This window comes from Platichthys flesus, chromosome 17 (assembly GCF_949316205.1).
Source record: "Platichthys flesus chromosome 17, fPlaFle2.1, whole genome shotgun sequence".
Taxonomy (NCBI): domain Eukaryota; kingdom Metazoa; phylum Chordata; class Actinopteri; order Pleuronectiformes; family Pleuronectidae; genus Platichthys; species Platichthys flesus.
The window spans coordinates 8593149-8608589 of NC_084961.1; the positions used below are offsets into that span (position 1 = coordinate 8593149).

The 15441-nt window shown below is 43.7% G+C and overlaps 1 protein-coding gene across 2 annotated transcripts in view; it reads left to right on the top strand.

The window, feature by feature from the left end:
- The window catches only part of znf704 (zinc finger protein 704), a 44203-nt gene that overhangs the window by 24840 nt on the left and 3922 nt on the right, over positions 1-15441 (top strand). For both annotated transcript variants that reach the window (XM_062410126.1, XM_062410127.1), the window contains exons 3-8: positions 8886-8989; positions 10551-10828; positions 13837-13937; positions 14034-14331; positions 14930-15064; positions 15182-15273. In XM_062410126.1, coding sequence (XP_062266110.1) covers positions 8886-8989; positions 10551-10828; positions 13837-13937; positions 14034-14331; positions 14930-15064; positions 15182-15273 — 1008 coding nt within the window. The remainder of the gene's footprint in view (positions 1-8885; positions 8990-10550; positions 10829-13836; positions 13938-14033; positions 14332-14929; positions 15065-15181; positions 15274-15441) is intronic.

Here is a 15441-nt window from a genome sequence, read left to right on the forward strand (position 1 = left end):
TTTTGTTACGGAGGTAAATATCATTTCCTCGGAAGAATAAATACCCAGTAATGCTTTAAAAACCCAAAAGGCTTTTCTGAAGGTGTTTTCCGACTCCTCAAGGACTCAAAGTCCAGTACTTCCTGACTCCCCATAAAAGGATTTTAACCCCTTTTTTCAAGGTGTGAATATCTTTTCAAATCCAAATCAACAGTTGATCACATACATCTTTGGTTAATTTATTCAGAGTGAATCAACCTTGAAACATGTATTATATTCTTTGTTTTGTACCTGGAAAGCAAAAATATTTCATTTTAGGCCACCTGGGTTAATAGATATAGTTAAGAAACAGGTTTTAAATCTTTTTTTTATTGTGCATTGGACACAAGTCTAATTCTAGTTTTAGATGATCGGAATAGTCCAGAGTGAATTTAGAAAGAGTAATTACTATTTCAGACAAATGGGTGCTTCACCTGAAATGACGATTCATGAGAGACAAATACTTTTGCCTGTTGCTTAGCATTTTTAGCAATTTTTACAGTTTTTTTTAAATGAACATCCATCCTTTTTTAAGCCCCACCGATTTCATGACAAAGGCTTATGTGTATTTATTTCAGTGCAGCTCCCATAGACAGTTTAGTCCTGATGATAATATGTGATGTTTTATGTAGTAAAAAACAAAATAAACAGCAAGAGAGTGTGTGCTTGTCCTCAGGTTAGTGTCGACTTATTTATCCATTTACGGCGTAGAACATATCTCTTGGACTCTTAGTGCATAAGAGGAAGAAAGGATAAAAGTCAAAGCAAAAAAATGGATGGATGTGTAATATAAAAACATCCTCTGCTGATAGGCAAATATCACAGTGCACACACTGCACAGCTGTCTGCGGACACACACTAACACACACAAAGAATGCATAGCTTAATACAGGAACCTTTTACACATGAGTAAGTGACAGTACGTGCACATGGAAACAGACACACACAGATTGGTAGTTCCCCCTTTTTTAAACAACACACACACACACACACACAAAGTGGTGATCATGCTCTGTTAGAGGAAAACAGGGTGTGGTGCACATTATCCAGGCTTGGAGCCAAATACTTTCTGTGTGTGGGTGTGTCTCTATTTTTTCTGTGTTTATGTTTGGATGACAGAGAGAGACAGCGAGAGAGGCAGCGAGCTAATACCTAATCAGCTAATTAGCTGCAAGCAAATGCTGATGATTAGACACGGTGTGGCTCTAAGCACTAATAGTGTTGAGTCTTAATGACTTCATCATCTACTTTAATCTATACGTGACTAACCTTATACATATGATTAATCATTTTCTGCCGAGTGCTTTAAAGTAGATTGAGTGTGGGATTTTAATGGCATTTAAAGACATATTGATTAGTGGGGGTAGGGGTGAGGGGGGTCACAGGTAGATTTAACAGGTATAACAAATCGGTTCAGAAAAGGCCCCCAAACCCTGTTGAATATAAAAACTACAGTTTTCTCTGCCCCTTGAGGCTCGATTAAGCTGTCTTTCTTTTTCTAAAGCACTAAAGCGACAAAGAATCCAGCTCATTAAATGTTCTAGTTTTTCTAGTTCAAGGCCCTGTTATCTAGCGGGTGACCTTCAACCTTGTTTCAGCATTCAGAGTTAATGCATGAGTGGCAGAGCCCACTGCCCCGACCTCCAGCTCACTCTCCTCAGCCGGACCAGTAGCGTGGTAGTGTGCCAGCCACGACAGTGAGCGTCTGCAGAATGCACGACCATCAGGCAGCTGGGACAGCGAGACTGGAATATTATGAGTGGATTCACTGGAGGAGAAAGAGCAGTTCACCGTTCACTCGCTGCTGGAAAATGTCGAGGTTTGAATGGGACTGCAGACGACACACTGGTGGGAACGTTAAGGCAGAATATCTATCAGCAGCAGCGTGGAGGCAGGGGGAAAAGTTGAGTTGGAAATACACTTTGTTCCGGCAGCTGCTACAGAGACAAAACTTTCAGCAGCTTAAGTTTGCAGTCCACACAAACACACAGCTATAATGATAGTAGTTGATTTCAGTCCAAGATAAACTCTTGAAAAAACGGTTAAAACCAAGATAAATGTAATCCAACAATCAGTGGAAAAGATTAAAAGGCAAAAAAGATCACTGGAGAGGTCATTACATAGCAGACTTCAGCTTAACAGGAAGAGAAGAGAACATAAATCCTTCAAGGTTGAACGCTGGGTCAGGAGGGGTCACGCTGGGGTCACGCTGGGGTCATGCCCTAGGCCAGTAACTGTTTTGTTGTGACATCACAAAGCTACAAATGTCCTGACAGCTATTTCAAGAGAGTTTCTGAATAAAGGCTGTGGGCATTGAGTGCTTAGATACTCTCCCAGTATTTATATGGCACCTAAACTTGCTTCTCGATCACAAATCTCACTTTCCACGATGCTGAATCTTTAAAGGGCAATTTCCACCTAAAAGAAAACTAATCCTGTACCAGTTGTGTCTGACAATCGCTTTTCATTATCATCATGTGTCTCCATTTTTAGAAACAAGACTGTTATTAAATTATTGTAAAATCGATTCTCCACGCGATGGATAACTTTGTTTTCTGGTAAGAGAACGCTCAATCTTTTAGTTCCCACAGGTGTCTTAGATTATTTTCTGAGAAATGAGGGAGAGTTTTCTGCAGTGGAGGCTACAGTTCTTGGGAAAGCTCGACTTACAGTGAATAAGAAGTTGGTTTGGCTCCGCTGCTTATGAGAGATGAAGCAGGGGCTGTGTTAAGGGAAAGATGCCCGTGGCTCCTATTTCAAGGCGCTGGCTGCCAGACCAGTGCATATGTTGTTATGGCTAGGAAGATGGCCTGGTCCCTGGATTGTGTGTGTATGTGTGTGTGTGTGTTGCTTCCAGAGCAGATGTGAGAAATAGAGACAGCACTCTCGATTGTGTGAACAGATCAGGATATAAATACCTGTTCCATCGGAAATTCTACAGTTTATTTAACAGACTCGTAGCTAACCAGACTTTAAAATAAAATTAAAATAGCAAAACACACAGAATAACATCATCAAGGATATGATTTCCATTACTCATAAACCAAAGTTTTGTATCAACACAAATCCGTTTGAAGCTGAAGGGAAAGGCTGGTGGATCAAAGTCTTCAGAGAGCATCATCTGGGATCCATCAACAAACCCGTAAAAATGTTGGAGCCATTTCACCGCGTCCAATCCAACATAGACAGTGCCAGTGTTTGGTTGTAGATAAATATTTGTTGACATCTGCACTGTGCAGATGAAGCCTGACGAAGGTTGCTCTGCTGAAATGAAGCTGTTAGTTAGATTCACTGTAACTGTATCCTGGAGTCAGTTTTGAAACCTTGCACCAGATGAAGAGACGATCTTGATTCTAAGGTTATACAAGCAGCGGGCGACACCGAAGCCGGATTATGTATTTTGAACGTCCCCTCGTTGTGCCGTAAAAGACCGACTGCAATCCATAAAAAACGGATCCTTCCCATAAACCATGTGATTGGCTTTTTTTTTACAATAAGCCGAGCGTGCAGCTGTTGGCAGCACCTGTCCAAGCCTCACATCTACCCTTCATGTGTGTCATATTTGTAGCACCGCACTTCACACGTACACACTCCGAATGTACAGCAGCTCTCTGCACAGGAAATTGAATGGGCAGCACAATACATGCTCCTTTGTATGTGTCAGGATTTATATAAATGCCGTTTTTTGAGGACGTGTGTTTTCCAACAAAGGACTGTTATCTATAATGTCTCCAGAGCCTGAAGGATGCACAAGAGCATGTCAAAGTAAATTTGTGTATGTTTGTGTGTATGTGTGTATGTGTGTGTGTGTGTGTGTGTGTGTGTGTGTGTGTGTGTGTGTGTGTGTGTGTGTGTGTGTGTGTGTGTGTGTGTGTGTGTGTGTGTGTGTGTGTGTGTGTGTGTGTGTGTGTGTGTGTGTGTGTGTGTGTGTGTGTGTGTGTGTGTGTGTGTGTGTGTGTGTGTGTGTGTGTGTGTGTGTGTGTGTGTGTGTGGGACATAGATCAGATATGGCTGAAGAGGAGCTTTCTGATTTATAGGAGCTTATTGAGGAGGAAATGGGCGTCATAGTCCAGTGGCTGTAATAAACGAGAAGACCGTGCTGCACCGCCCAGCATCAAAGAGACAGGCCAACCCGAACACACACACACACACACACCAACAACTTCTTGCCGTCTTTCTTACCCACTCGCTTTGCTCACAGTGTGATATGCAGCTGCAAACATCGAAGAGGCCGTGAGTGTGGGAGGGTAGAGCGAGACAGGGAGAGAGCGGCGGAGAGAGTTCCGTGAGTGAGTCCAGCAGGGGTGAAGGGAGGAAGAGGAGAGAGAGGACAGAGGAGTGTGGGAGTGTGGGAGTGAGGGGCGTGTGTTTGGAAGCGCTGGCCTGCGTTTCAGGGGAATTCCTGTTAGCCTCCACACCTTCCAGCTGCCTTGAGGAGAACTGATGGATCGTTTTTATCTGTGACACACATGTAGAATCTACCAGAGGTTTGTGCCTGTTTGTGTGTGTGTGAAGACCGACCTTGGCCCAGTTTGTTCAAAACAAGTTAACAGGTGTTGAGTAGTGGATTGCACTGTGGCTGCATGTGGAAAGTAGAACATGACCAGAATTAATTTAGTCGACTCAGAACAGAAGTTTCTCTCACTGGCTTTATGTGGACAGATGTTCAGTTGTGTCAGCAGCCACAGTGACGTCATGACTGTTGTGAATGAGGGTCATTTTTAGAGCCAGACACGTTTATCGATTGGCCACTGAAAATCTGCCAGGCTTAATCTTTCACAGACATATCAGGCATTTGTTTATTATTGTTGATATTCACTGATGTGAAAGCTCTTCTTTTACGGAATAAACAATGAAGAAAAGATTAATTTACCTTCTATATATTTTTTCAAAAGCCAGGCTCACGCTTCAGCAGTTCCTATCTACCTGTCAAACAAAGATGGGCCACAGTAACCTTAACCACTGTTATTGTCGCTCTCTCCCTGGCCAGTGTTTTGCTAGAAATTGGACACCGCCTGTTCTCCACAATGATGGCTACTTGGCCTGATGCACACACACACACACACACACACACACACATTCTGAAGCCCCTTTCTTTTTCCCATGCAGGCCCTTTGTTTTGTTCAATTCACCTGAGATTCCTAAAATAAATGAGTTGGCACATCTGTCCAGGGAAGTCCAACAAGTTTCAGCAAATGCCACACACACACACACACACGTAAGCACGCACGCGCACACACACACACACACACACACACACACACACATGTGCATGCACGCACACACAGCCTGCTGGCAGATTGGCAAACAGCCATATCACTACCAAACTCATTGAAACCCCTGAACCGGGGCTTATTGTTTCTCTCCAAACTCTCATGTGGTGAATTCCAAATCGCTGCTTCTAATTTTGACTCTCATAGTTTGTCATTCTTTGTCATTTTCAAGATGTTCTCATGATTTTCTTCATTGCTGAGGATTTACATGTCTTTGTTTCTTTGTTTTATCTTTGGGAAATCAGGTAGCTCACGAATAATTGAATAACAAATGAGAAATAATCAAATACAAATATTTTTTTCTTTCTTCTTGCTCAATACCTGCCGTGTTTTGCTGCCCTCAGGTTAATGTCACCAACCTAAGCGTGCACTATTAGCTAATCTAATGTATCCTTTTTTTGTACCCAATAATAATTTTAAGATAACGTTGCCCAGGCCTAATTTGAGTAGAGGTCTAATCACCCAGAATCTGTGAAAACATCTGTGGGTGTATAGGGAATATAAATCCATCCATTCACCCATTCATCCATTCATCCATCATCTATATCAGCTTAATCTTTGAGGGTCTTGAGGGAACTGGAGCCAATCCATCAGGAGACCCTGACAGGTCGCCAGTCCATCACAGGGCCGACATTCAGAGACAACCATTCACACTCACTTTCCCACCTGAAGGAAATGTATAGTCTGCTGTTAGCCAAAGCTGCATGTGGAGGCAGGATTAGACACCATAATCAGCAATCAAAATAATTGTTAGTCACAAGTATCTCATCTCTTGTATTTGTCTTTCTGTTTGTAGTTAAAAACCCTTTTCCCTAATTACCAATAACAATATTTAAATATGCAAGTGAGTCCATGTTTGAAAATTGTGTATGGTGATGCTACCTAAACAAGAATAAATATCATAAAGAACCACAGTAATATGTTTGTTTGAACCCTTGAGATAAACTCATTTTCTATTTATGAAAAGCCACCAGCGAGATGAAATTATGTGAATCCATTATATGCAATCTGCATTAGTAAACAAGCTCTTCACTTTCCCTCCGGCTCGCTGCTGATGAGGTAATACGTCCACGATAATGTTTTGCTTTAAGACGCCTCAGGGGTCAGATACGGGGAAATATTTGTATCGCCAGTTAGTGAAGTAAGAATATTAAAACACAAACACACTCTGTTGCGTATACCACAAACACACACACACACACACACACACACACATACATACATACATATGAAGCTAATTCATTAGATTTCACTTACCAATCCATGAACCATCCCAACACAACCACTCAGATTTACTTTCTCATATTTCAAGACAGACAAAGCTCCTGGTAATTATTGTCTGCCACTGTTGCCACGGAAATAATATCTACAGTCACATGATGGCATCCCAAGGTGACCAGGAAGTCGTTTTTACGGCAACGAAAGATGGGGGGGGGGGGGGTGTTATTAGTGTCAGATGTGTGTGTGTGTGCGCGGCTTCATTGCTTGATTAATGTGGAGGTCCTAATGACATCATATTCAACAGTGGAAAGGCTAATAAATTAGACATCAGCTAATGGAGGACGAGGCTCTTTGTTAGCTAACGCTCGCTTCTCTACTCTCAACTTTTAATGGCTTCCACATTCATTTTTAGAAACAATCGCTGAAGCACAAGAGTCCGTCTACAATTTTAACTGTAGTGAAAAGATAATATTCCCTTGTACTCCCCAATGAATGTTCTGCTTCAGATTAGGTCAAAATCATGTAAAATGATATTAACTTGAATATATATGTTTTTTAATACAGCGTGTCCCGTGATCAGTTGTAACGGCTTCTATATAAATACTCAAGTTAACAAATTTAACTAAAAAGGTCAAACGGGGGGGGTGGTGGTGGTGGGGGGGGGGGATTTACGTCTCTTTATCAAAGTAATCATATTTAACCCTGTAACCTTAGTCAGCTTTATAAGACTGATCAGCCCAGAGCAAAGTCAGATTATCCCCTAACCTTTTAGTAAGTTCATTTCCTGACAGGATGCTGGCTGAACATTTCAACTCCTCATCACATCTCAGTTCAAACAATGAACAACTTCACTGAAAACATTTTTTATTACAAAGTGAATTTTTTTCTACTTATGTTTGTTCTTTGTTGTTTAGTTTTAGTTGTCAGCGTGCAACACCAACCCGCAAGTGTAGCAAACAGCTCGAGCCAGTCCTCTTGGATGTGGAGCATCTACGCCTGAAAGCCATTTGAAAAATAAATATGGGGAGTCACATCTGGGCTTCGCCTGGGCCACTCAGAGAGTTTCCCTCCGCTGTTCTGAAGCCTCTCCACTGTTGGTTTTAGTTGTGTAGTGTGTTTGTGTTGTGTGTTTTGAGTCGTGTCCTGTTGGAGTTTAAATTGTTGACATGGTGAAAGCATGTAGCCACTTCCTTCACCACACTCGCACAGATGCATACAGAAAGTCCCTCTGTCCTTTTGCTGTCTCACTACTATCAAGGAAAGTGAAGTTTGCTGCCTGCACTGTTTGTTTAAGATTAAGATGCAGTATAACTTACCATTAGGTCTCAGTGACTGGGAAACCTGGTGATGGCGGATGTCATGAATTTTTTTCAAGGTAGCAGGAGATTTCATCATTGTATTAGAAGCCGCACACACCATCAAAGTCTGGGGCACTCAGGAACAAAGCACACACACATTGCTTGTTGTGTTAATAGTGAGCATGTTCAGTAGGTACTGTCAGTAGTGAAGCTATTGACATCCCTGTGATCACAGGGTTTGCTTCTCTCTGAGGAATACATGTGAGGGGATTAGGATGCCTGTCTTCCTCTGTGCTTTTTATCTGCGCCAATTAGGAGAGACAAATACATGCGTGTGTGTGTGTGTGTGTGTAGTTACAGTCTGTCGTATGGATCAGCCAGCGTGTGTACTGTGCAGCTGCACTGCAGATAAAATACCCACATCAGTCTAATTTGGTCTGACGTTTTTCAGACAGAAGCATTTCCGCTGTAGTGTCTGGTTGATCGCACCAGTTTCCCACAAAGGACCAAGAAAACACCAAACGCTTTAACTTCAGTGTAATTAGCAGCTTATGTTGTAGACTGTGCAGCAGTATGTAAAGCTGAGAGGGTTTAAACTCACAAGCTCGGGCTTCTCTCTGAAAACATCTGGCAAGGTGAAGACCCATTGTGTTCTCGGGCCCACTCACATTACACACACCTTCTTCTTTGTACACAGAGTTTGATAGTTTCATAGCATCTGTTGCCATCTCTGAAAACGATCACTTGTCCTGCAGCTCATCACTTAAACGGGTGTGTGAGGTGTTGCATACAAATTCCACTGAGGGTTTGATTTAGGACATGTATCAAGCTGTATAGTCTCTGTTTGATCTTTCCTGCTCGGCTCGCTTAGGGATCCAAGTAGAATATCAATGACCTCACATACAAGCAAGTACACAACCCCTCATAGCCCACTGGAACAAGTGGCTCTATTTCAAACTCTCTGTATTGTACAGGTGCTACATTAGAAAATTCGCTACTGTCATGATGGGTTTTAGTCTTTCTCTGTATATGACTGCAGTTCTCAACATTTTCTTCTGTGTGTTTGTCTTTACAGGCGGCCGGCGGAGGAAGCGGACATGGACAAGGTGACAGCCGCCATGGTGCTGACCAGCCTCTCCACCAGCCCACTGGTCAGGAGTCCACCTGTCAAAGTCAGCGGTGAGTGACACATCTGCTGAATGAGAAATAGCCCCAAACCACATACTCTGAATTCCACAGATTAAAATGAATCTTTGCCTTTGATGTATTCTTTCATTTCCATCTCCATCACCAGACAAAAAAAGCTAATCTGAGCCGAAGCCTGTCGTTAGTGTGTTTTGCTGCACACAAGCTTCTCATTCCCTCATGCCTGTTATCTTGTGAATGAGTGTGGAAGCTGAGGTTGAAAAATTGCCACCACCTGCTGTGCTTTAGGATTCTGCTCAAAGCACAAAGTCTGAATTTCACCCTCTCACGGTGGCGCTGTAGCTGCAATCACATGCAACTGCTTTGATAGCCTGCGCCCCAACCAACCGGCTGTCCATTCAACCGAGCAGACGTGTAGCCAACTCTCCAACCACCATGCACAGGCTCTCACAGCCGGTCATATGTTAAATGAACGTCACATACATCATGCACACATGCACAGAGTAGATTTTAAATACCGACGGTTTCATTTTAATGCAGTCATACAGATGTCACACCCACGTGCAGTTGTCGGAGATCATACAATGTGCATTAACATGAGTGGACACAGTAGGTTCTCAAGCGCAATGCACACAGTTGGAAGCCAAGCTCAGTGTCATGGTTGATTGCTTTCTGAGACCATATTACATTTTAATTAAATTGAATAGTGTATTAGGGTTTCTACAGGGTCGTAAAGAGATGACAACATGTTCAGATATTACATACTAGGTCTTAAATGCATTCAGATGCATCGTACTAATGTTAGCGTACATTCAATGCTACATCTCTCATTTTCTTAGAGAAATGTTGGTTGGCATGAATAGTTATGTAATGTCTCTGTGTGGCTGCAGTTCCTCCTCAACGACACAGATCTAAGGACGCTGTAAAAAAAATTATTTACTTTTCTATGCCACAGAATCAATTGCATATGAGATGTTTCCTTTTTGTTCTTTTATGTAAAACCCTGCTGAAGGAAAGAAAGAAGCAAGTCTGAGACGAGAGACACCCCGCCAAGATGGAGTCCCGTTAAACCAAACAAACTGCATCTGCTCCTCACTCCCCCTGACTCACACACACTGTCACACACTCTTTTACACACACACACTCAGCCTAAAGTTTTCCCCAGCCTCCCGCTTTGCGAGGTGAAATAGCTTTTGTAGCTGATTTTCAAAAGAAGTATTTCTTTGATCTGAAAAAAGGAAAAACAAGGCCTTGGAAACGTCTCGGAGGAATCACAGAACAAGGAAGTAACCTTTCTTTTCTTGTGTCACAGTCAACAGTCGAGCTGCGAGGCTCTTCTGTGTGAGGTGCAAATAAAGCTGTGTGATCTTAATTGAAAGTCTTGATCTCCCGTCATTGACAGAGGAACGCCCACATGTTTCGTCGCGGGTGATTGTGACTCAGTGTTCTTCCTCCTCACTTCTTTAATTTGTGTATTTGACGTTTTTTATTCTGTCTGAAACCATGGAATTTACCCAGTTAAATACAGTTTTCTTATAATCTGCCTCCCCTCTGTTCCCATTCCTGTCTTCTCTGTTTGCCTTCATCCTCTCAGACGGTCTAAGTGGTTCGTGGAAGGACAACGGCTCAGTGGGACCTTTTACCCCGTCAAGCAACAGCTCTTCAGGGGGCTACTGGAGCTGGTCTGCCCCCAGTGACCAGTCCAACCCTTCCACACCTTCCCCGCCGCTCTCTGCCGACAGCTTCAAGCCCTTCAGAGTACCCAGCCTAGGCGGCGTGGGGCCCGGCCCCGCAGGACCCGAAGACCCGAGCCTGGATGACCAGGACGGCAGCAGTCTGCTCTTCGATGAGCCCATCCCTCGCAAGCGCAAGGTGAATACTTTAGAGCATCTGTGAGCCAGATAGCTTAAATGATTCGCTGAAAACAAACCATGGTGAATCAGCAGATGAAGGAATGTCTGTGATTGAAAAATAAATAGGTACTCAGAAACATTCATTACTGTAATTTGCACGAGGTCCAACTCTCCCCTGAGATTCAAGCCAGTGAAAAAGTCAATAAACGCCTTCTCTCAAAATGCTAAAGAAAGTGAAAGAACTCCTGGATCGGCCCCTTTTGCCCAGTTGCTTCTTTCGTTGCCCATTTTGTGTCCTTCCAACAAGTTTCTTGAAAGTTCAACAAACAAACCAACTGACAGAAAACGTAACCTCCTGGGCGGAGATAATGACTCCATCCAAACTGAAACACAAAACGATAAGAAAACAGAAACAATCACTTCTTCATCCTCTGAAGAACTGTAAAAACATTTCATGACAGCCGTTACCTGGCACAGAGGGGAACGGACAACACTCCCTCAATCGCTCATGTGCAGACCCCTGGTTAAACAGTCATTCCTCTCAAAGCTCATGTGTGTTGCATTTGTAATACAACTATACAGTCATGCTTGAGTTTTTCCTAAATTCTTTAATTAATGAGCTACACAAATGTGTAATACAAATTTGATTATAACATCAACTCTGTTCAGAGTTGATGTTATAATCAACCAGAATTACAATTTTCTGTATTAAAATTTGGAGCTGACATTTATGCAAAGTGCAGTAACAACTACATATTTGGTCAAAATTGACTTTCTTTATCTGTTCAAATCAACGGTCCGAGTTCTCTATAAAACTGTTTTCCTATGCAGATGTAACATGAGTGCATTACCACTCATCTACCTTTAGCACATTTGGCTGGAAATTGTAAAAACATCTTTCTCAGTTTTCATAGTTACTTCACTTTGCCTTGGTTGGGAAGAGATTAGATTTTAGATCTATAAAATGCTCTGGGAATAATTGCTCCGTGTGGATCGGAGGGCCAAAGTGGAGAAAACACATTCAACCAGGTTTTTATGGACAAAGTCTGAGCAGCTCTCAAGAATAATAAACCTCTGAGGAGTTATTTTAAAAAGCTATTTTCCCCTCGGGCTGCAAGTTCCTGTGAAATTGCCCAGTTACCACGTCCAATCTCGCAGTTTCTAGGAAATCTAAATTGTTGTTGACCACACGTACCCTTGAAATAGTTGCAGCAGGGGGGCAGGAATTTAATTTTGTGAGTGCGGAGCTGTCCAGAGTCACATGTTAAAGAGGGGTTTAAAGGAGAGTGGCAGCAGTTCTCCTGATAGCAGGCGATTCTGTGGATGAGAGAGAGATGAGGAGCACGTGTTTGAGACGCTGTCAGATGCACACAGGGCTGCTCGATTAACCCGAGAAGTTATAGAGGTAGTTTCGACTCTGACCGGGTGAGAGGCAGAGATGAAAATGGGACAGGAAGGGACACGCAGCCTCTCGTGCTTCTGTCTTCCAGACGTTATAAGCACACACATGAAGACTCACTCGACTCTCCCCACTCATCGCTCTGCCTGGTCTCATTTCTACACGCCACTGACAGCTCATCACATCCACTGCGCAGTGTCACTCATAATTTTTTCACATGTATATTGCTTTGCTCTCCTTCTTTGTCTCCCTGTCTCTTTATCACACTAGTTTGTGGTTTCGCTGTCAGTATCATCCATCTCTCGCGCCTATTTTATTTTTCCAGCACTCTCCTGTGTTTTCCTCCCCCTCGCTCTCGTGTGTGTGTGTGTGTGTGTGTGTCTGTGTGTGTGTGTGTGTGTGTGTGTCCCCAGATGTTTGCCCTTCATAATTACTCCTCATCCTCCACATGCACCCGCTGCACAACTGCCGTAATGATTTTAATACCCGCTACAGCAAACATAAAGATCTGGCCGTGGCTCCATGGCTCCTCTAAAACAAAAATCAATAAAGACTCTTGGGTGAGCTGCGCTTCAGCACTCTGTATCTGTGTTAATTGGGGAGTTATCACAAAGGGAAAAGGAGACATTGTTAGGCAAAGAGAAATTGAGGGATGTGGATGAAGAATAAAAAGAGGGACTAGCAGGAATTACGGAAACAAACAAGAGAAAATAGAGAATGAAATGTGGACGGAGACTAAAAAGTTTCTATAAATGCTTTGATTACAGTGTTGTTGTCTTGCCTACACACAGGCACACACACACAGCAATGCCAAGGTCTCACATGATCTGTATGCCCCACTCGTGCTTCTCTCACACAAAATATGCTTTTGTTACCCAAAGACAAAACAACACACAGGGGACAGATGATTGTTCTGTGTGTGTGCGTTTCTGAAAATTCAAAAAAATATCTTGTCAAAACGAAACCAGCCCCCTCAACAATAGTTTGACAGACGGGCCCCCCCCCCCCCCCCCCCCCGCGTCTGACGGCTCGGAGCAGGAGAGGGGACACGGAGCTTGTTGTCGCTCCATGAAAAACAATGTATAATCTCACTAGGAGGCCGATGGTGTAATTACAGGCGAGAGATAAAAGACACAAGAGCATCGCCGGCTCACAACCACAAAGAGACTCACTGTGGCCTTGTAATTAAAAGTACATGGCTCCATAGATACATTATACAGTAAAGAAAAGTGGATTCATTAGTCACATTCAATCTAAAAGCTGGAAGTGTGAGGATACAGTGGGAAGTTCTTTGAGTTGTTGTCAACGTGCATCGAAATCAGCAACAAAACTGTGACCATGAATAAATTCTGTACGGAAGTGATGGAGTTTGACACAACTGACATTGACCATGTGACATTATCAATATTTATCAGTAGAAGATTGACCACTTTAATCAATGTCACTCCATTGTACTTATTAACCCCGCCAAGGACGCCATGACTTAGTCCTTTCTGTTTGTTTGTTTGTTTGTTTGTTTGTTTGTTTGTATGTAAGTTAAAACAAACAAAGACTGGGCGGATTTCCTTGATTTCCTCTTTCTGTCAACAAAGACACATCTGTGAGCTGCTGTGGTTTTTTCCTTTCAGAACTCAATGAAGGTGATGTTCAAGTGCCTGTGGAAGAACTGTGGCAAGGTGCTGAGCACTGCCGCCGGGATCCAGAGACACATCCGCACCATCCACCTGGGGTGAGACACCAACAGACACACACACACACACACACACACACACACACCATCCACTCAAATCCCCAGGAAAACCCAACCCGTTTCCTCTGTCTCCAGACGCAGCTGTGACTCGGACTGCAGCGATGGCGAGGAGGACTTCTACTACACGGAGATCAAGCTCAACACGGACTCGGTGGCCGACGGGCTCAGCAGCCTGTCCCCGGTGTCGCCCTCCGTCCTCTGTCCCCCTCCTCCTCCTCCCCCGTCTCCTCTCCCTCCCATCGGCCAGCCGCCCGACGCCCACTGGCCCCAGCAGCCCACTGACACCAAGGAGCCTCACGCAGGCGGCACCACCCCGCTCAGCCGCTCGGCGCCCAGCGCTCTCTACCTCATCCACACGGACCACGCCTACCAGGTGAGCGTGGGCACACGTAAAACACACTTTGCACGTATTATGGTCAGTGCACAACCGAAGGGAAGAAATGAATGCGCCGTGGATCAGTACACGCACCGCAGCTCACTCGTCTACACACAAATGGCACATATTGTCTCTCACACACTTCTGCCAGGTTCCTGATTATCCTGATTATTTGTGGTCCCTGGTTGCTGTTAGAAGCTGTGCTGACAGATGTGGTTTAACAACACACAGCAACAGGTTGGAACAAGTTATCGCAGGTGGAATGAGGACACGATCCATCAGTGAGTCTGATAATAGCCTGACAACAGGTGTCGTAACCTGCAACACACTGTTCTGTTGTCGTGTAGTGCAGATCTGAAGAGGTTTTTTTCACATTGTTAACTAATCTAAGGACTGCTCTTGAAAATCTGATGATTTAAAGAGTACATTTATTTTTGAATTCGTTTGGGACTTGACTCATGTTCAGTTAAAGACAAATACTAATAATTGTTCATTCTTATAAATGAAAGGCTTTCACACAAATTCAGACGCTAGTGAGCATTTGCCACCAGAAGCTGAAAATAAGTCCATTTTGACCTTTGACCTTTGCCTCCAGGCCACCGCTCCAGTGTCCATCCCGTCCAGCAACAGTAACTCGGCCGGCTTGGGCTCCACCAGCTTCACCCCCACCAACAGCTCCAGCTTCAGCATCTCCTGGCAGTCACCGCCCGTCACTTTCACCGGGAACATGGTGAGGAATCTTGAATGCAACTGCGAGGCCACAGGATGTATTCCAGCCCATTAAAGATGACATCCATGTTTCTGTGTCGAGATTCTCATGATCATCGTGATCTGTCCCACTCTGCAGGTGTCTCCCAGTAAAAGCCAGGTGTTTGGTGAACAGCGCTCCCAGACCATCGCCGTCCTCTCCTCCCCTCCCAGAGCCACCACCGCCCTCAGGTACTGGAGCTTAGTTAATAACAAAAGAAACAATAAGTCAAAGAGCTCAAGCAGCTAATATGATACGTTGCTATGATCAGACCACGAGATATTAAAACGTCCTATTGGGTAAAAGAGGTCAAATGTAAATATTGAATCTTACAAATTAGGTCATTGATTCTAATTATA